General features: G+C 33.1%; 1 protein-coding gene across 1 annotated transcript; it reads right to left on the bottom strand.

Moving 5' to 3' along the window:
- Positions 1 to 7,726: 7,726 nt before the first annotated feature.
- On the bottom strand, positions 7,727 to 15,707 carry LOC147075521 (uncharacterized). Its single transcript, XM_085942420.1, has 3 exons — positions 15,491 to 15,707; positions 15,044 to 15,182; positions 7,727 to 9,986 (listed from the first exon to the last, which is right to left on the bottom strand). The coding sequence occupies exons 1-3, from the start codon at positions 15,635 to 15,637 to the stop codon at positions 9,943 to 9,945; spliced, it is 330 nt and encodes a 109-aa protein (XP_085798546.1). The 5' UTR covers positions 15,638 to 15,707; the 3' UTR covers positions 7,727 to 9,942.
- Positions 15,708 to 23,140: the final 7,433 nt, after the last annotated feature.

The following is a 23,140-nucleotide window of genomic DNA, read 5'->3' as shown; positions in this document are numbered from 1 at the left end:
CAATACCCATTAATTTGTTACAAAAAGTTTTGAAAATAGAATTGTCTATTCTCACTACATTTCACGTAGATATTGCTTCCGTTTAGTTTATTTTATGGCTGCAAGTAGTTTTTATTACCTACCTAAAAAGGGCTCACGGGCGATTAATTATATTTACAAATAATCACATTAATTATTGCTTAACATTCGAATGATTGTGATGTATAAATCACCATATTTAAATATACTTACGTGATTTAACAAAAGATTTATATACCTACTCAATACTGTCTCAAAATATCTGTTTTAGCAATCGCCAATAGCTCGAATCTACTCCGCAATCAATAAATGAAACAAGTTTGACTGAATTATATTACCTATAATACCTGGTTCCTTATGAAGTTTCAAAGATGCATTATAAATTCAAACCTTCAATATAAGACGGCATCAAGGGAAGAAAACGGCACATATACCTGCGTACAATTGAACGTACCTGTTGTATTGGCCTGTAATCTGAATTAGAACAACCCGGTTGAGGGTATTCATCATCATATAATGGGCGTGGTATATCTTCAATGACCTCGCGCTTGACGACAGCTGGTTGATTATCACATGTTTTATCAGAGAGTTCCGCTATAAGGTACTGAAAGAAGCATTATTACATTTTGTAAACACAGTAAAACCAGTAAAGTTTCAGTTCACTAAAAGTCCATACAACGATGTATAATAATTATATTGAACATAGATTTGTAGATAACCTAACTTATATCACACGTAGGTATGTATCATAGCTGTCAAATTGTATAAACAAGTAATTATTTGAAACAAAGTTTAATATCACCTTATGTTCCTACATAGTATGTAAAAAAGCCACAGTTTACAATATTAAACTAATCATTGTTATTCTCAATCTAAAGTGATTGTAAAGGAATTTAGTTTCCAAAAACTAACCTCGAAATTGCAACTTGAAACGTCCGCATTCTCTTGCGTTACATGAAAGCGAGGGTCCAGTTTGTTTGGATAGCTAGTCAGCGTGTCAGACTTGCCTTCTATAACGGAGTGTACTCCAGCACATTCTTGCTTTACATCCATGTTAAGGGTTAAGGGTATATATTCCAGAAGTCACGTGTTACGTGACGGACAGGATCCATTTGTAATGTTAGAAAAGTGTTGCCACAATACTGAAAACTATTTTCCTTCGTAACTAATTTAATAGGTCATTACCGACTCAAGTAGAAAGCCGTTAATTCACAACGACTGATCCTAATTTTTCCGCCCCTCCAGTTTTTTGTCTATGGATGACCTGTTATTGTTCTATAAAGTGCTTATACTGATCCGTGTTCACACAGCGAAAGATTGATTTGAATAGTTACTTGATAAATAATACACTATCATTAATACACCTACAAATGTAATGCATAGATCAATGCTTCATATTTTTTGCAAATTGATATTACCACCGGTTTTTTGTGAAGGACTAGTCTGATTTTGACAACTTATGAATTACGGGAATGTATATTATTTATACCTGATTTATTAATATTTGTGATTTGAGATTTTTAAACTTAATTCAATTTGAAACGAGAAAGGGAGAATCAATATGTCAAGCAATCAGGGATCTAATTTTGACAGCTGGACAGTGGACCACTTGTTGAAGGTGCAAAAAGATATGCTCAGGCTTGAATTATCTAAAGATGGCGATGAATAGGTACAATAACACTTGACACACTTCAATAATATGAATGAAGTATTTGTATATTTTGTTGTCAAAACAAAACAATGCAGAAAAATGAAAATGAACATTTCCTCAATCATAACGAGACCAGCGCATCTCAAAATTCAAATGGCAAAATGGCCCATCTGCATTTTTTCTATTTTCAGTTTTTCTTCTAAAGATGTTGTTAAATAATACAATAATAATCTTTAACGTGGCAAAGAAGACATCTGTCAGTGCAATACAAACTAAATGCCACCCGTATTTTGAGCCAGGGTCACGGACATTAAATTTGGGTGTGATTTGCACCATGCACGGAAAGACAAGGCAAAGTATTAAGACATGGCCCTTCGACAATGTTTTATCCGTTATACTTACTTTTGATCCTTGACTGAATGGGTAGGCAATTTTATTAAGTGTCCCTACTTTATTGTATTAATAGATCTGATTTAATATAAAGGTTGAAAATAACAGTGCAGGTACCTATACATTAGTTTGTATTTTTTGACATTGGTGAATACGAGTTTAGTACCTATTGCTTGTAAATATCGAAACGCAAAACCCGAGTGGAAAAAAACTTCTCAAATAGAATAGTAGGTACATAACTTAAATCCAATAAAACACAGTTTATTGTTTGATCGCTTCCATGGAATGTAAGTCTCAGAATTTCGGCCATTGATAATAAATAATAGCGTATTCTGGCAACACTTCTCTAAAATTAATGTACCTTGGATGGATCCTGTTTGTCACGTTCTTCCTGACATATTTACCATTACAATGGACGTAAAGCGAGAATGTGATGGAGTACAGTCTGAAGAAGAAGGCAAGCTTTTGTTTGATACGCAGATTAGCCACCCAATCAGCCCGGAAGTTCGCACTCAAGTAAAGCAGGAGAATGCCGACGTTTCAAGTTGTAATTTCGAGGTTAGTTTTTTGAAACTGATTTTTTTAGATCGGAAATAACAACGATTGGTGTGTAATAATAATATGTTTCTTTTTTTACAAACTGCGTAGGAACATACGATGACATAAATATTGTTTCAAAAAATGACTGGATTATACTATTTGACAGTTACGATACATTTGTGACATGTTAGGTAGGGTCACCTACTTACTAATTGAAGTAATTATAATTAGTATACATTGTTATATGCATTTTCTATAAAGTTTTGCATTTTGAGGTTAGTTTTTTGAAACTGTTTAGTACGTCGTCTTTCACAATCATTAATTTGGAATAACAACGATAAGTATAAGATTATATTATAATGTTTCGTTTATGACAAAATATGTAGGAACATTACGATGATATTAAACTTTGTTTCAAGAAATACAGGTAATGGTGCCTTTTATAACTTTCTTTTTAGACTAAACATAACCTGACCTTACCTAATCTAACCTAACCCAACCTTAGTGTGTGATAATGCTGCATCTAGCGTAAACGAAGCCGTAATATTCTTATATCAATAAAATATTTAAAGTTATGCCATTCATGCATTCAATATTATTTTTGATATTTTGTTAATAGAATAATTTTGGTTAGACAGGGTTTAATAGATTTTATAAAACTAACCAACACCATCTGTGATTTAATATATTATTAATTTAACCAAAATAAATATGATTGAAAAATTGTGTACTGTTTTTCTCTTAGCTTATTAATATATTATGGTTTATTTTAGGCAGGGTTTAATAGAATTTTAAAAACTAACCAGCAAGATCTGCAGTTTGTGTTCTTAGTTTAATGAAAATAAATAAGTAGGTATGTGCTTAGTGTGCACTATTTATGTCGGATCTGAACAGCCTACTTCCACCTAGATTATAACATTTTAATTAGTTATAATAATAATATGTACATATTGACAACATGTTATATAAACGTTGTTTTTTTCAGTTGGCTGCGACGAAGAATGTCACTGAGACTGACATAAAGCATGAGTTCACTGAAGACGAAATGACACCATTTTCTGATGAAGATCCTCAACCCGGATGTTCGCATTCAGATTACACACCAGGACATGGGGTACATTCAAGTTTATATATTGTAACATTTGCTTCTCTATTCGCCGATTTCTATCGAAGGTTGACGTTTAACATTTCAATAAATCCCCATAAAATTCCAGCCAGTCGTATCAGCCATCAGTAGCGAGGGGTGGAGATAGGCTGTTAAGATCCGCCATAAATAGTTTACATTGAACTTTGCTAGTCATACGTTTTTGTTTTTATTGAACTAAACTTTTAAAAACTAACAATCACTATCTACCCATTGTAGTCTTAGATCAAAGAAAACAAAAACCTTTGACTGAAAAACTTTAATATGCACCAATTAAGTCGACTCTTAACAGCCTACTTCCACCCTCCGCCGCTGATATAATGTATATAGTTGGCTTCTTATATATATGATTTTATTTGTAATTTACACAAGAAATTATTGTGTCTATGTAAATAGATTTAACATGAAGTGACGTCTCTTGGCACAGTACCGCCTTTGATAAACAGATTAAAAACGACCCCCTATTTTTTGAGATATTGCCGCCGATAAGTAGTGTTCATTTTTTGCACTTGTTTTAAAATAAATCACAAATAATGTTATTATGCACCTACAAAATAATATACTTCCCATTGATTATTAAGTAAACATTCAGCTATCGACGATATTTTATCAAATTTATGCATTAAGGTATTACAATTGTTACAATAGGTTAGCCGCCTAAACTATCTCACTCTAGCAACATTTTCTCACCCACGGCACACTAAAGGTCTTCCCAGAATTCCGCGGAACACCACACGTAAAACAATTTATACACCAAACCATGGACTTGAGGCCAGAATCTTCGGTTTCCCGCTACCTATCGCTAAGGTTAAAGACAATGTTATACTTTAACATAGCGTTTTTCGAATGGTGTTCGAGATAAAATTAATCGTATTGATTCTATGTTTAGTGATGTTTTTGTATTTATTAATACATCCACATGAATTATGGTGAGTTGTCGGATAAACAATGATAAAATATTTGTCGAACATTGACACAATATTAATAAATTGTATCGGTCAATCGTATGTGTTAAAATATTAATGCCAGCGAAGTATATCAGCGCCGCAGGCCACTTTTTTGTCTATTAGGGCAAATTTATAATTTGCGTTTATCTCACTTATCTGCTTGACCTGCCACGCCACCCCCCTGAGCTTGTGGGGGACATGCACCAAAATTACATGACATACTTATTTGATAAATAATTATATATACATAACGTAAACAAAGAACCAAACATATTGCCATGTATTTGTAATATCAATAAAATAACATTTTATATGATACCTGAGCTTGTTGCAATGAACGTAAAAGTTTTTAGCGCTACTTTACTAAGTTTGATGGCCTTGATGTTTTTGAGACGGATCCAAAATTTATTGCTTGATTTCATTGGTCTGGTAGGTCCTTCGGTACATTTGTAGAGATCCTTGTCTTAACTCTTTCTAATCTATCAGATCATGTCAATATATTTTCATTCTGACCTTGCAATATTTTATGAAGTTCATGCAGGTGCTCAAATGTATTATCAGCCATGTACGCAAATTTGGCTAATAAGTAAGTAATGTTTTTTTTAAGCAATGCTCCGCGGCACACCTAGTATCGTCTCGCGGCACACTGGTTTCGGAGCACTGGTTTAGACGGTTAACTTATTGTAACAATTAACCGCATCAATATAATATATTATATTAATATTATTTATATAATAAACTACCTTCGATAGCAGCCGATAGCCGCCTTGCGTATAGAATAGACCCACTGGAAACACAAAATTTTATCTGTTTTGTGATTACACATAGGTTCTTACTAATATTTTCTTGAATTAATCTATGATCTTATAAGCTTTCCTAATCTAAGTCCGTGAAAGATTGTTGGACCTACCTACGTAATAAGTCACTTTTGCTAAACTGCCTCTTATACCCCGCTTACACGTGCATGGATTAACTGCTGACAGTACGTATTATCGCGGGCGTAACAAGAACAGGTACCTATACGTAAACTCGCATTATCGTGCAAGATGCAAGATTGCATGCATGTATCATAAGAGTTCAGAAGGTTCTGAATTTTCACGTAAAAATTAGAGGTGCGTAGGTGTGCGCATGTGAAATGTAACGATAGTGGCGAACCTGCCGAAAGAAATACGAACTACACCGCATAGAATATTTTTACGTCTACCTATTATCTACAAACTTGTCCGAACCTGTCTGAATCTGGCAAAGATCACCAAAACGATGATGTCATCGCGTCTCGCATACGCATGAAAAATGAGATTGGAGAGACAGTCAGCCCTTTCACGTGTAAATAATTATTATCGCGATAGTTTAAAATACACACTATTGTTGCAAGTAAATCCATGCACGTTTTCAGGCACTATAAGTTTAGGAAATTCTATCAATCTATACAATATCATCAACAAATGAATACATAACTTATTAGTGTTTTTCATTGACGAATAAATTTTTCAGAATAGTTCATATCAAACTTTCATAATATTACGTCGCTATAGAATGGGCTACAAATATATTAATTGTTTACGTTATCAGTGTTGATGATAAAAATGACGTACGCACATTCGGTCCCTTCTTGACTGACCATTATTTCAAAGTATTTACTACAGATACTCTATCCTAGCTAATTAGTGAACGGGTAGCTAACGCCTTTATTGGTATAATATTATATTAAAATTATGTCCCAAAAATGCGGGATTTTTTTAAAATTAATATGTCGTGAAATATGCTAGACGACTCATAGTGTGATTAGAGTATGAAATTATCATAATTCACTATTATATTTGCTTATACGCACGCAAGCATTTTACATATATTATGTAATAAAATATTTATAATTCAACACGGAATCGACATTCACAATCGGACCAAAATAGTTGTGACGTCATAAAATCGTCGTAAGAAATGCTGGCAGAAGGCACGCATTTTAAGGTCGTGTCATAAAGTAGGTAGATAATGTCTAATTGTACAGTGTTTGACGCATACCAATAAAGGCGCAGTACCAATTGTTTGAAACTAAATGCGTGTAATCATTCGGTCATATTATCATTTAAATGAAGTGTGGACAATTCACGTCGTAGGTTATTTGCGCGTCTTAACACATGGCACGCGTTAATTCTTCTTTAAAAAGAGTAAACATGGCCACAGCGTTTCTGTCAGTGTATTTGAATATGTTTCCTGTCTGCAGTAAAATACAATATATACTTATTATTATGATGAATGTAGCATCTGATCTTTGCAATGTTGGCTTTTAAAATAAGAACTGTGTGATGAGGTAAAACCCTTCTTTATAAAAACGTCACCAATTTCATATCACAAACAATACCTCAATAACAAACATACCGCTGATAAAAGTTTGCAATCCTTGAAAAATATTATAAAATAAATAACATTTCGCAAACGATTTCTGCGGAAGGCGATCTTCGAATACCTGCCTGCGCCCAAGGCTATTTTCTGTCCCCTAGCCTCGGCCGAGCCAAGGTCGCTTCGATCCCAAGCAACGGTACATTTTCAAAACCCAAAAAGACCTGAGAATATTCGGGAATTTAGCTATACTTTTCAGACTTCCTACGCATCTCCCTCCCTCTCTTCACAAGATAATAATTAGAGATATTTTCCAATCAGTATGAAAAAAAAATGCGAAAGCGGTAGTACCACGCAAGGGTCCACTGCCCACGCGGCGGATATACCATGCCAACAGAAAGCAATGCTTGTTTCAACATTATAAACCAGTGTAATCCTTTTGTGTTATAATAATCCATATAACCACCCTTCAAGCAGACGGTGAAACTAAAAAGGTATGTCATTGTTACTCAAGATAATGAACCTAAAAAATAATTATATAATATTTCTATATATATTATTGGTTAAATTAATAAAAAGCAAAATTTATAGTACATCCTCAAGAGGCAATTCTAAAGTTAATAATGTCCTTTTGAAGAGGACGAAACCGGTCTAGATTTATTAAAAAGTAAAAGTAAAATATGTATTTATTATTTTGCGATTTATTAAATTAATAATACAATGCAGTATCACCATTTGTTGACAGTAAACACGTTAAGAGAAATTTCAATATGTAATTGTCATAATTCATTATATTTAAATTGTTTTCCCTTGTTAGCTAGACACGACACTGCGCCTTCAAGAAAAAATGTCGCTCTGAAGTCTCTTAGCATAATTCCAAATCATACCAACATTTCGTGGGTCACATGAAAATACTATTCTGGTATGAATAGTATTTTCGTACATTTTCGTAATAGTATTTTATACAACTAATATGAATAATATTGTTTTAAAAAGGTTATTCACCAACATGTCTCATTTCATGTTTTATAAGATTACTAAGTTGTGAGCATCTATATGAACAAACATTGCATTTATAAGGTTTTTCACCGGTATGTGTCATTTTATGTTTTATAAGATTACCAAGTTGCGAGCATCTATATGAACATACATTGCATTTATAAGGTTTTTCACCAGTATGTGTCATTTGATGTGTTTTAAGATAACCAGATTTCGAGAATCTTAATGAACATACATTGCATTTATAAGGTTTTTCACCAGTATGTGTCATTTTATGTATCTTAAGATCGCTGAATCTCAAGGACCCATATGAACATACATTACATTTATAAGGTTTTTCACCGGTATGTGCCATTTTATGTTTATTAAGATCATCGAGTCTCGAGGACCCATATGAACATACATTGCATTTATAAGGTTTTTCACCGGAATGTGTCATTTTATGTCTTTTAAGATCATTAATCTGCGAGCATCTATATGAACACAAATTGCATTTATAAGGTTTTTCACCAGTATGTTTTATTTTATGTTTCTTAAGATCACCGAGTCTCGAGGACCCATATGAACATACATTACATTTTTAAGGTTTTTCACCGGTATGTGTCATTTTATGTTTTTTAAGATCATCGAGTCTCGAGGACCCATATGAACATATATTGCATTTGTAAGGTTTTTCACCGGAATGTGTCATTTTATGTCTTTTAAGATCATTAATCTGCGAGCATCTATATGAACACAAATTGCATTTATAAGGTTTTTCACCAGTATGTTTTATTTTATGTTTCTTAAGATCACCGAGTCTCGAGGACCCATATGAACATACATTACATTTTTAAGGTTTTTCACCGGTATGTGTCATTTTATGTTTTTTAAGATCATCGAGTCTCGAGGACCCATATGAACATATATTGCATTTGTAAGGTTTTTCACCGGAATGTGTCATTTTATGTCTTTTAAGATCATTAATCTGCGAGCATCTATATGAACACAAATTGCATTTATAAGGTTTTTCACCAGTATGTTTTATTTTATGTATCTTAAGATCGCTGAATCTCAAGGACCCATATGAACATACATTACATTTATAAGGTTTTTCACCGGTATGTGCCATTTTATGTTTATTAAGATCATCGAGTCTCGAGGACCCATATGAACATACATTGCATTTATAAGGTTTTTCACCGGAATGTGTCATTTTATGTCTTTTAAGATCATTAATCTGCGAGCATCTATATGAACACAAATTGCATTTATAAGGTTTTTCACCAGTATGTTTTATTTTATGTTTCTTAAGATCACCGAGTCTCGAGGACCCATATGAACATACATTACATTTTTAAGGTTTTTCACCGGTATGTGTCATTTTATGTTTTTTAAGATCATCGAGTCTCGAGGACCCATATGAACATAATATATTGCATTTGTAAGGTTTTTCACCGGAATGTGTCATTTTATGTCTTTTAAGATCATTAATCTGCGAGCATCTATATGAACACAAATTGCATTTATAAGGTTTTTCACCAGTATGTGTCATTGTGTGTTTTTTAAGATTACTAGATATCGTACTTCTATATGAACATAGTTTGCATTTATAAGGTTTTTCACCAGTAATTTTCTTTGAATGTACTTTGACATTACTATGTTGTGAGGCTACTATGCTTTGATTTTGATCAGGAATCACGTCCATGTGCACCATTTTGTGAGTTTTCAGAGCATTTCCGCAACCGAAAACTTCGTTACAAATGCAACAAATGAAATTACGTGAAAAATGGATTACTCTTCTTAGAATAAGTCGAATTTCCTTTGGCGCATCTCGTTCTAAGATTTCTTGTTTAATGTGATACTCGTCTTTAGTCACTTCTGAATACTGTATCGTTCTATCCTCGATGCCATCACCTGATGATTGTTGACTCTCAATTGTATCGTGATGCTTCGTGAAAAATCCCTTGGTAGAAACCTAGAAAAATCGTAATAATCGATATCAATATTATCAATTATGAGTTATAACATTCAATTTGTTTTTTTGACGCTCTTGTTTTTCAGCTAATTCAGACATTATCAAATAGCGAAGTGAGAGTCAAATATTGTTACGGAAAGATCCATAGGCGGTTCAAAACAATGCACTTATATGTGTGTATACATCATCATAGAGAACAATAATTATATCGTGTTCTGGGCTCTATATTACGAACGTCCACCCTGGATAAACGTCAGATTTCTTATATCAATACTTGAAAGCATCTAAGCGAGATTTTTTGAGCATCGACAATCATGGAAAAAACGGCTAATATATGGCTAAAACGCTATTATAAGCGTAGACAGTAAGTACGAATATAAAAATCATTTACAATGTATAAAATTCAAACATTTTAAATTAATAAAATTCGCCATTTTCAAAAATCAGTATAGATAAAGTTCGCCAAAGTTATTTCATACATTTCATAAAAAAATTCATAAAGTTACAATTTGTCTCCGACACTGCCATCCATTCGCATTTACCCCGTCAAAATAACCCGAAAAAAGAACCTGCATCGATATGGAAGATCCGGTCAAAAGGGTCTCAAAAAATAGCCAAATATATGACAAATTGATGGCTTTCATTGTATCTTTTGATCCCCTACGTAAATAAATATTACGTTTGTTCATTAACAACAGGTAAGTAGGATGCATCTGCGGCGTTGGCTTTTTTGAGACTCTTTTGACCGGACCTTCCGTACCGATGGCGGGTGCTTTTTTCGGGATATTTTGACGGGGTACTTGGTGAATATTTGCGTTGGTTTGTGCGAGCCTTTAACCTTCCTATAAAAACGCTCTAAATAGGTAGGTAGGTATGCGAAAATAAGGAACATTTTTCAAAATAACGTTATAGATAACAATATTTTATATATAAAATTGAGCCGTGTTAACTAAACGACATTGTTATAATTTGAGATAATTCCGACTAAAATTTGATCAATACAATAATAAATTCGAGTGAAAATGGCTTGGGTGACTTTTATTTACTCTTTTATTAGTGATTTTTCTTATAAGATTGTAATATATGTCTATAGTCAGTATTCCGTATTAACGCATAATCGAGAAAATTAAGATTTAAAAAAATACAAGGTTAGTTTAATATAATATTTAATATAAAAGATAACACGTTTCATGAATATTTATGATTGGTAAATTATGCCGAAAGGTAAGTTTTAAGTAGGAAAGGTGGCATTTTAATGAAAACCATTGACGTTTAATTTCAATCAGTAAGAGCCGTTTTATCGAGGCTATTTGACCGGGACATTTGTTTGTGGAAGCGAAATGTTTTCGTGGGGCTCATAAACTGGAGCCTGTTTTATTTATTATACATTTAATTAAATGAATACAAAATAAATACGGAATACCGACTATGGATACATATTATTATCTTATAAAAACAATCACTAATCAAAGAGTAAATAAAAGCCATTCGAGCCATTTTCACTCGTATTTCTTATTTTATTGATTAAATTTAAGTCGGAATTATCTGAAATAATAGCAATATCGTTTAGTTAACACGGCTAAATTTTATATAAAAAATATTGTTATCTATAACGTTATTTTGAAAAATGTTCCTTATTTTTGCATACATACCTACCTATTTAGAGCGTTTTTATACGAAAGTTTAAGCACGTGTGTCTTTGTGTCAAATTTAACTTTATAATTATTAAAATTTTATGAAATGCATTGACGAACTCTAATATGCTATACTGATTTTTGAAAACGGCGTATTTTATTAGATACCTAATTGAAAATGTTTGAATTTTATTCATTGTAAAAGATTTTTATATTTGTACTTATTGTCTACGCTTATAATAGCGATTTAGCCATATAATACCAATTTTTTCAATGATTGTCTATGCTCAAAAAGTGTCGCTTAGATGCTTTCAAGTATTGTAAAAAAATCTGCCGTTTCTCTGCGGTGTACTCTCGGTAAATTGAGCCCGATTTTCATTAAATGTCATTTGCCTTTCTGATTGTTGTTTGCTTAGATAGAACCAACGAACGGGTTAGCTGTCAAACCGAGCTGATACTGCGCATGCTTTTTGACATTAATGAACAGTATTTAGACAGGCAACCATGAATAGAGTAACGACCGCTCACCGATTCCAAATTGTCAAAATAATCTTTTACTTATGCGATGACGCTCATTTTTGACTATACGGATTGGTTAATAGACAAAATTGGCGTACATGTGGGTCTATTCTATGCTTATCGACCGCTAAAGTGATAAAGTGAAAAATATTATCAAACTTAGGGTAGGTTTGTATCAAAATATTAGCACTTATTGTAACAATTACACGAAGCCGGTTTTTATTGTTGCAATAAGTGCTATATTTTAACAGCACCTATCTTGATGCTGTTAAAATATCGCACTTATTGCAACAATAAAAACCGGCTTCGTGTAATTGTTACAATAAGTGCAAATATTTTGATACAAACCTACCCTAAGTTTGATACTATTTATCAATTTAGTGTTCGATAAGTATAGAATAGACCCAATGGAGTCCAATCTAGGTGAGACCCTACAGACTCAATTACATCAAATAAATGCACTGCTTTTTTGCGATTCACATTCTAGTGAAATCATCGATCTTAATTTATTAAAAAATGAAGCATAAATGAAACACATTGCATATATGGATGACATTGATAACATACAACAAGTACGTACCTATATACAATGCAGTCTGCATGATGTGGTAGATATCTACGATCGGAGAATACTGTCATTTTATTCAAAATAAATTAAATGCAACCTTTTTCTCCTATAAAAAATACGTATTTTTTCTAAAATGGCCCTCCAATACTATTTTTATGTGTTGCGAACACGCAACATGGTTAAATTATCATAAATCAAAGTTCAACAAATGAATGATCAATGTAAGATAGTTCCCAAGTTACAATCAGTGATGGTCCAATCAGGGCTCGAAATAGACCGGGGCGCTATTCTGGTTCGTAAAATTTTAAAAGATACCGTTCCGGCTCGTGGGTTCATTAAAAATTGCGTTCCATTTCGTGTTATTGAGATAGTATTGCATGTATTTAGTTTTTAAAGTTCCTTGTTGTTAAAATTTTATATTAACGAAGTTACGTTTTGCCGGGCGCGCAAGAATAAAATCTATGTATAGGTATATCATAAATTATTTCTTCCCAACCAAAGTTAACGACACCAGTGCCATGTAGTAAAGTAGCCGGCGACAGTCAAAGAGTGGCAAATGTAAAATACATTGGAAGTTCCGTTCAAATTTTCGTAGGTACTGAATATTGTAATAACACTATTATAAGGTAAATTGTGAAGTAAGTAGCTTCTTTAAGGATAAATTTGCTACGTACTTTAACAATCAATCGTTTTAAAAATTCAGTGATAACTAATTAGAACTGATTAAATAATATTAAAATGTCATTACTACAATTTAGGTTATTGTACACGTACCTAAAATGGAAGTGATTCACGCTGAAATTTTGTTGTTAAGATCTGGTTACCGGACGGATCCATTCAAAATGACAGACGAGGCGTTTGTGAAACGATTCCGGTTATCGAAACCATTGGCAGGTCATTTCCAGGCTGGAAAATCTAATGTCAACCCGCTAGTTGGGGTTGATCATGTCATGTGAGCATAATCAAAAATATAATGCAAACTCTTACACGATCATAAATATCCATTCAGTATTTCTGTTGCATTATTGGATACCGTTCGTAGCACTATACCTCCTTTGAAGATAATGTTGCGTTTTGCTTCTTGTTTGCGTACTGCTTCATTTCGCCCTTCAGATGTTGAGTCTTCACGATTGAATAGGCACGTCAATGCGGTTTAATTTTGTCGCTGCGCTAATGGAAACACCCTTAAACCCGCTCCGGGTCAGGCGAGTAGTTAAGTCGAGTGGCGAATAATTTAGTAACTAAACGTGTACGAACAGACAAATTAAGTCGGGTATTTTAGTAAAATCATTTAGTCTAGTCAATCCATCTTGTTGTAATTTTTCAGTCGAGTAGCGAATCCTACCACCTCTCACTAAATATCAAACAAGTGATGATATCGAATCGAACTCTATGCATACAACATTTGTGTGGAATCATGGGAAAATACGACCAAAATCGATTTATTGTTACTAATGAATAATAGATATCGGTTACTACGCTATAATAAACCGACCTTATTCTACTGAACTCTTACTGTGTAAATGTCTAAAATATTAATATGAACATTTCACGAATTATATAAATGCGGAAGAATCTCAATTTTTCTTAATCCTAAAATTATTAAAATGTTCATAGGTAACGCAATAATATTATGTAGAGAACATACCATAGGTACGGAATATAATAAATGACATCGTTTTTAGGCTAGGTCCTCCTGGACAGTTATTACAATGACAAATCGTGAGAAGTGATTTAACGTTTCCGACCAAACCACTTCTGACGGTCAGAAAATGTTTTGAAGTTAGCTAGCACAGTGAACTAAACGTTAAATCTAAAACTATTCCGGTTTACTTATAACGCATGCGCAGTGCGCCAGTTTTGACCTGTCAAACCCTTTAGCTGGAACGCCTGAATTTATGTTGTCGTGTAGCATGGTAGATAATTTAGTAGAATTTGAGGCTTACAACATTAATCTGTTACAATAAGTTTTGAAAATAGAATAATTGGTCTATTCTCACCCAATTTCACGTATTTAACGACTGCAAGTAGTTTTTTTTATAGACAATAGGCTTACCTTGTATTACCTACCTAAAAAGGACTCACGGGCCATTCACCATACAATTAATCGCAATTTTAGATAATCGCATTAATTATTGCTTTACATTCGAATAATTATGATGTATAAATCATCATAAATGAATGCTCATGATTTGACGAAAGATTTATAAACCTAGGTACACATAAATTGTTTTAAAATATCAGTGTGAGCGAATTAATAATGGAGAAATGAGTTTCAGAGTTGAATTTCAAATTCCAACCTTCTATATAAGACAGCACACACTATAACTACTTACAATTGGCCTGTAATCTGAATTCTAACAACCCATCATCATATAATGGGTGTGTTATATCTTCAATAATCTCGCGCTTGACGACAGTTGGTTGATCATCTGTCTCAGATTTTATATTAGAGGGGTCCGCCATATCAAGGTACTGAAAGAAGCATTATTACATTTTGTAAACACGGTGAAAACAGTTTCGGGTCTCGTAATCACCATATAACATTGTATAATATTTATATTTAACAAGAATTAGTAGATAACCTAACCTAACCTATAATATAACAGATGTATCGTAGCTGCCAAATTGCTTAATAAAGTATTCTTTTGAAACCACGTTTAATGTCATCGAATGACCTTACATAGATTGTAAATAAGCAACATATTATTATAATAGTATACTAATCGTTATTATTCTCAATCTAAAGTGATTGTAAAAGAATTTAGTTTCCAAAAACTAACCTCGAAATTGCAACTTGAAATGTCCGCATTCTCTTGCGTTACATGAGTGCAAGGGTCCGGGTTGATTGCACGGCTCGTCAGCGTGTCAAACAAAGGCTTGTCTTCTATATCCGAGTGTTCTCCATCACATTCTTTGTTTACATCCATGTTAAGTGTATATATTCCAGAATCAACGTGTTACGTGACAGACAGGATCCTTTCAAGGTAATGTTAGAATAGTGTTGCCGACATACTGAAAAGTATTTCCGGGAGCACTACTATAATAAAAATACGCACTTAACATGGTGACACAATTTAATAATATGTTTAAGTATTTTGTTGTCTAAACAAAACAATGGTATGAAAATGATCGTCAGCATATCCTCCATCATAACGAGAACAGCGCATCTCGGTATATAATAACAAATTAATCCAATTGTTTTTTTTTTCTCCTATGATAGCAACTCTGACGATATCTTTTTCGTGACGGCTCCTCTCTCTGCTAATCTCCAGCGACAGGACATAGGTTTTAGTTACGATAAAAGTTCTACGTTTAGTCGCTGTTCTTGAAATTAGCATATTATGTACATTCTGGTTTTTCAGATAAATGCTACATGGAATATTATTAACTGTTTTTCGGCAACACTTTTATATAACAGAACAGAAAAATTCAAGTTGTCTCTAGCACATTGCATAGGTACGATTGTTGATACGCAAACATGGAAGTCAAGCGAGAATGTGATGGAGACCAATCTGGTACTGAAGACAAGTTTGATGTAACGACTAGCCATCAAAACAACCCTGACACGCGCACCTATATAAAGCAGGAGAACACAGACGATTTCAGTTGCGATTTTGAGGTTAGTTTTTATTTATTTAGTCCTTTCCTGCGATTTTTTATAATTATTTTAGCAGAATGCTTACGATAGGTTTATATTTATTACAAATTGTTTAAGAACATACGAGGATGTCAAACTTTCTTTCAAAAACCTTTTGACATACATTTTGACAGCTAGGTAGGTACTTACCTCAATTATATAAGTAAGTATTGTCATAAAATAAGTACGCGTGCTCAAAATTGTTTTTTTATATGATTACAAAAATCTATAACGTTTCTTTCAGAACCCGGCAACGCATTTCACTGAAATTAATCCCGAGATTGACCTCCAGCTGGTTGACGTTAAACGCGAGTGCGTTGCAGACGCAACACACCCATTCTATGATGAAGATCCAACACCTGGATGTTCGCATTCAGATAACGGACCAGTACAGCAGGTAATTGTATATTATGCTAGGTATATTTTCTTCCATTGGCTATGTATCCTATCACAGCTTTGTGACTAAATTTCCAAAGGTACATATTATCCTCGTCTCGATTATACACGCTTCGTACAACTATTTCACTCAGCTATTTATCTGGTTTAGTATGAGTGGGTTCATTGACCTACAGTATTTGAATTTGATGTCTGTCACTGATGATGACCGATCGACCGATTATTTCAGAAAGTACTTTTGTCATAACATTATTGTTTGTAGGTAGCAGAATAATGCTGCGATGACATAATGCTCACGTCACATGCTGGCATGGCGACAAAGTCAGTCTGTGGTTTCGTCATTCCGCAGAATATTTTGAATGATCTAATTTCAATGAACAGTTTATACGTGTGCTTACTTTAAAATTACTTTCGATATTTCATCCATACATAATATTGTGAACAGTATCAGCGTCATCTTAAGATACAAAGCCTGAGCATTTCTTTATGTACAAGCATTTCTCAAATGAGTGATCCCACTGTTGAGCTGTCAAAATTAGATCCCAGATTGCCTGCAAAACAACAAAATTATAAGGTCTTTCTCGTTTCGTATTGAATTCTAGATAAATCACAAATCAAATTTATAACCTATATGTGTTTTTTTTATAAATATACATTCCTGTTATTCGTCAGTTCGTCACTGTTCTAGTAGAAGACACTAATTCCTTAAACTAAAACCTTCTTAATAAACTCACATGATAGACCATTTCAAACATTTTAACAACTTCAAAGTCAAATTACTCAAAACTAGTATTCTCCAGTTAGTGTGTTCTGCCAGAACAGAGACGAGTTATCAAAGTCAAATTATTTCATCATGCAAAAAACGGTGGTAACATCGATTTCCAAAAAATGTCTTATGTAGCGTTAAGCTATACGTTACGTTTGTGGAAGATGTGTTAATGTTAGTGTAGTAATTATGATGAACCTCATCTATCAAAATCAAACCAATCCCATTTTCAAGACAGCTGCAAACAAGCAGACAATAGATTAGGGATGGGCATACATGAGGTCAACGAGAACCACATTCTGGATTTTCATAAATATATATAAAAGTACCACACTATAGTCACGTTCTCACATATATCGAGTAGGTTTATATAAAGTGTTAAAGGACATTACAATAATTAATTTGTACACGATGGAATTGAAGATCTGAAAGAACACGGTTTCGGATAGAAAACGCGTTTTATAAAATGATATAAGTATCTATTTATAATTATGATTATGTCAAGCTTTTTAAGATTGTGCTTGATTTAAATTGAAGTATGTTCGGGACTCCAAAAATCGAAGTAAAAACAAAGATTATATACCAATTTGCACCACCCAGTACCACAGTCGGTTTTAATCGATCGATCACTCCGCGCAACGCCGACTCAAGTACAAGTCTAAGCATTCGGAAACTTTCCGACAACGAGTGGTCTTACTTTTCCTGCTCCTCCCACTGCTGACCAATCATTAGTCTATAGCAGTGATGACATATGGCACGCGAATGTTTTAATAATAATTAAATTAAATAAAAATAATATTAATTTATAATATTTAATAAAACAATACAAAGAACTGATAAAAATAAATATACTTAAGTACTTATATACTACTAAATATTAGTGACGACATAGCTATGCGTATTTTCTACAGTTTTTATTATCATTTTTAGCAGCGGTATTTGCCAATCGATGCGCAAACGACGCAACTCGTGTCGTACTCAAATGACATTCGTGTCGTACTTACCCCATCAAGCCTCAGGAAGCCGCTCCGCGAACTTCTGATTTTGATCGCTTTACAATGCTTGAGACCACTGTAGTGAGAGAATGCCTCATCTGAGTACTACAGTAATAAACTATTTCATTATTACCAACAAAAATGCCTGTACGAAATAAGAAACAAAAACTTGGTGGAGCTAGTAGTAGTATTTCTGACAGACAGTGAAAATGGAAAACCGTTCAGTTATGTGAAATCTATAAAAGAAGCTTGGTTAAAATGCTCCCACGACCTATTTGAAAACAAGCAAAAATAATATATTCAAAGAATAAGAGTTATTCATTTGTCTAGAAATGGGGTCAAAGATAGAATCTCAAGAACTCATTATTATTTTTTAACTTTTTAATAGAATACTCAAAAACTACTTTTACATTATTTTCCAATAAAAAACTGCTCGACAGGTCAGACAGTCGAAAGATTATATTTGGGAAATTCTTATAGAAGTCTTGTCGTGTTCATTTGTCAGGGCATTTCTATTGATTAAGATGGCGCTGTTCTGCGCAATAAGTGAATAGAAACTGCTTAACTTTATTATAGGTCTGATACATCACGTGTGTGTTTTTAAAATAATTCAAATTTGATTTTTTAGTTTACCTTTACCTCGTTATATTTTAACGAATGATAATTTATTAATGAATAATCAATGTGCATTTACCATTGGTGTATGGTTGGGTTTTTACTTACTGATATCATCTCCCCGACAGTATTTGACGTTAGCCGTGTCTAGGCATAATGTTTCTTTCTGGATCTTTTACTATTTTTTTTTAATTTATTAAGGAAACGAACAGTTACTTTTTAATTACAAAAATATTTTTTCAATAGAATAATAGAAAAGTTATTACAACCAGCAAAGTTTCCATATATAAATTATAATATAATTAAGCCTAACAAGATAGAAAGTAAGAATAACATAAATATAAAGAAATTACTTAAGAAAAATGAGGAAGACTAATGAAAAGACAAAGAGTAACATAGTTTTAAAATATATAAGTATATATCTATTTATACAAAATTTTTGAGATAACGCATTTAAACGAAACAGGTGAATTTTTGAATGGATCAACGGTGGAGAAATAATACATATTTTAATAATTTAAACAAAAGCGCCGAATAAAAGGGTTTTGTGCATGATTAGAATCGCTACGACTGACATGGTACATAATGGTTATAATGACGGGTTATATGAAATTCTCATAATTTATTAAAACTTTTGTATGTCTTTTTTAGATTATCGCTAGAAGCACTGTAGCGGCCAATGTTCCGCGTCTCATATCGTCCTGGGATGCGACTGAAGCACAGGTGTCTAGCGAAGACCTGCAGATTGAGGAACAAGACATCAAGAAAGAACTGAAGGAATATATAGAAATGTTCAAAGATGTCGCCTGTCGCAATAGTAAACGGGATATTTTTCAATCGATTAATATGGTAAACACAGTATTATTAGTGGCAGTTCTACAACTGGAAAAAAAATCGTTTCATAAACAAAATTTTGTGTGCAGTATCTGTTTTGATTTTTTTTCATCGTTAGACCTGATGTTGCTTCACAAAGCGATACACAAAACCACAATTGCGAAAACGAACGATTCCGTTGCAAGGCTGGTTAAATGTGACGATGGTCATTTTTCAAGATTTCGTCCTGGTCACGTCATGAAGTCACTCAAAATGACTCATTCTGGCGAAAAGCCATTTAACTGTGTTAAATGCAATTACTCATGCAGACAGTCTAGTGGCATGAAATCACACAACATGACTCAATCTGGTGAAAAACCATTTAAATGTGATAAGTGCCAATACTTATGCAAACGTTCAAATGACATGAAAACACATAAAATGACTCATTCTGGTGATAAACCATTTAAATGTGATAAGTGCAATTACTCATGCACGACGTCTGGTAGCATGAAAACACATAAAATGACTCATTCTGGTGAAAAGCCATTTAACTGTGATAAATGCAAATACTCCTGCAGACGTTCAAGTAACATGAAAATACACAAAATGACTCATTCTGGTGAAAAGCCATTCAACTGTGATATATGCAATTACTCGTGCACGACTTCTGGTAGTATGAAAACACATAAAATGACTCATTATGGTGAAAAGCCATTTAAATGTGACACATGCACTTACTCATGCACGACGTCTGGTAACATGAAAAGACACAAACTGACTCATACTGGTGAAAAGTCATAATGTGATAAATGTAATTACCCATGTATAACGTTAAGTAGCAGAAAATACACACGAAGACTCATTTTGGTGATAAGTTTTTTAAATGTGATTTATCTAATATTTACTCATGCATTTGATCTGGTAGCATTAAATGGCATAAAAAGACTCATTCTGGTGAGAAGCCATTTAAATCTTATATTTATGTAATTACTCATGCACAACGTTCAGTGTCATAATATCGCAAAAATTGACTCATTCTGTTGAAAGGTCATTTTAATGAGATAACAGTAGTAATGATTTTAATAAGATGAAATTACATGAAAGGACCCATTCCGGTGAAAAGCTAATTCGTGTAAATGCTTATACGCATGCAAATTGTTTGTAAAAACACTAAAATAAAAGACACTGGCTTTGCTTTTCAGTGAACTGTAAACTGTGCAGGAATGATTCGGATGCTGAGAAGAGGGGAGGGTATGTTTAGGATGCCCGGCACTAACCTTTTATGCTATTTAGGCTGGCTCCATGGTTTGGTTGTCAATCCTGGTCGTATTATCAGTCTCGTTCGGTATTGTTCACTGGGTCATCCGGTGCGTGGCACTTGACGGTTTAGCGTAGGTAAATGTTTATATGCGTGACGGAATGTTGATGAATGACTGACCGTTATTTGTCGTCCCAGGCAAGGGTCAAATTGTCAGGTGGGTAAAAATTTATCTATTGTATTAGGGCGACCCTAATTGGCGTATTCAGACAAGGCCATTTGAATGTGATATAATTACTCATGCATAACTTCTGGTAGCATATTTCACAACGACTTATTTATTTAAAAAGAAATTCCGCATTTTTAGGACATTATTTCAATATAATATATTATGCCAATAAAGGTGTTAAAGTAAATAATTAATATTTATGTAGCCTATTCTATAGCGACATGATATTATGTAACCGTATGTAATATTATTTTAAACCATACAATAATACTTATTGTGTCTGCTAAATACAGTTTTTGAATACTTCAAACCCACTTGCTCAAAGAAATCTCGTTTGTTGTTTTGTGTATTTTGGATTTGTGTAAGAGGACGTTAGGTCTTTGTGACATAAATTGAAGTGTATCGAACGCCACTGCCGTAAGCTAGTTGTTTTTTAATGTGAACACATGGGCCTCCAACAGATTTTGTTTTTACGAGAAACGGATGTCAGCCACTTTCTCAACCTATTAAGTCAGTCCATACTCTGACCCTGCACAAATTGATAAACAATATGTGTACATGCCAGACCCAGGATTTGAACCTGGAATCCACGACGCTATAAGCCGACGCTTGAACCGCGTGACCATCGTTGGACTCTCAGCTAGCTCGTAGCTTTGTTTAGGCGATCTGACAATATGGTGCACACTTTTCCATTCAGATTTATATATTTTCGTTGAATTAGAAATACATATCACACATGTTAATATTTTTTTTAATTTTTATGCCCTGCCTAAACCAAACTATAATCTATAAAAATATTATTCTATCTATGAAATATCTTATTTTATGTATGATTAATTGGCATAATTTTAGATATTTTATAGATAATGAGTATTTTGGACAAAGTATATTTTGTTATGGTTTGGTTTCGCAGGGTTTAAGACGATATACATTTTTTGATATTTTACAATTTCAACTGTATTAATTAATAAATATGTAGGTATCTGATAACATTTAAAAAAAATATTTTTTATTTTGAGTCAAAAGTAAACTTACAATTGTAAAAAAATGTTATAAACTGTGAATTTGTCAAAGGACCCCATCTTATTATTAGGTAGGTAATATTTAGGTATTATTAAAAATTAGTTTATTAGGTTTTCTATAAAGTACTAATTTCACTAATTCATAGTTTTAATATTTTTTATATTTATTTAAAAAAACATCGATTTTTATAAATTTTTTAATGTGTGCTTCGTATTTTTGCGCTAGGTTCCTTTGCACATCTATTCTGTACACAAGATTGCTATCGAGGGTGGTTTTTCATTTTTATATTACTGAAGTATTAGCACGCATTGTAACATTTACAATAAGTTAGCCGTCTAAACAGTAAAACTGTCTATCGCACTATAAACTTTAACACATAGAGATGTTGTCAAAACATAGCACTTATTGTAACAATTACAACTAACTTCTTGTATTTGTTACAATACATACTAATACTTCGATAGAAAAAATGGACAACTACAATCGATAGTTGCCGATATCAGTTTTGTATATAAGATAGATGCACTGGTAGGTAAAGACATCTCCTTAATTGAATCATAATACATGTGACGTCACTAATTACTAACACTTGTACAATTTTCATCGTATTTTCGTTTAAGCCTGTAAATTGGTGTTATTTATTTTAATGTTCTGTGCATTCTCCTCTTAATATTAAACGTTTGCCTTGTTATGTC

This window comes from Rhyacophila brunnea, unplaced genomic scaffold (assembly GCF_057557595.1).
Source record: "Rhyacophila brunnea isolate RB1 unplaced genomic scaffold, BYU_Rbru_1.0 scaffold_142, whole genome shotgun sequence".
Taxonomy (NCBI): Eukaryota; Metazoa; Arthropoda; class Insecta; order Trichoptera; family Rhyacophilidae; genus Rhyacophila; species Rhyacophila brunnea.
Note: the sequence above shows the minus strand (reverse complement) of the source record. Positions and strands in the feature narration are given on the sequence as shown.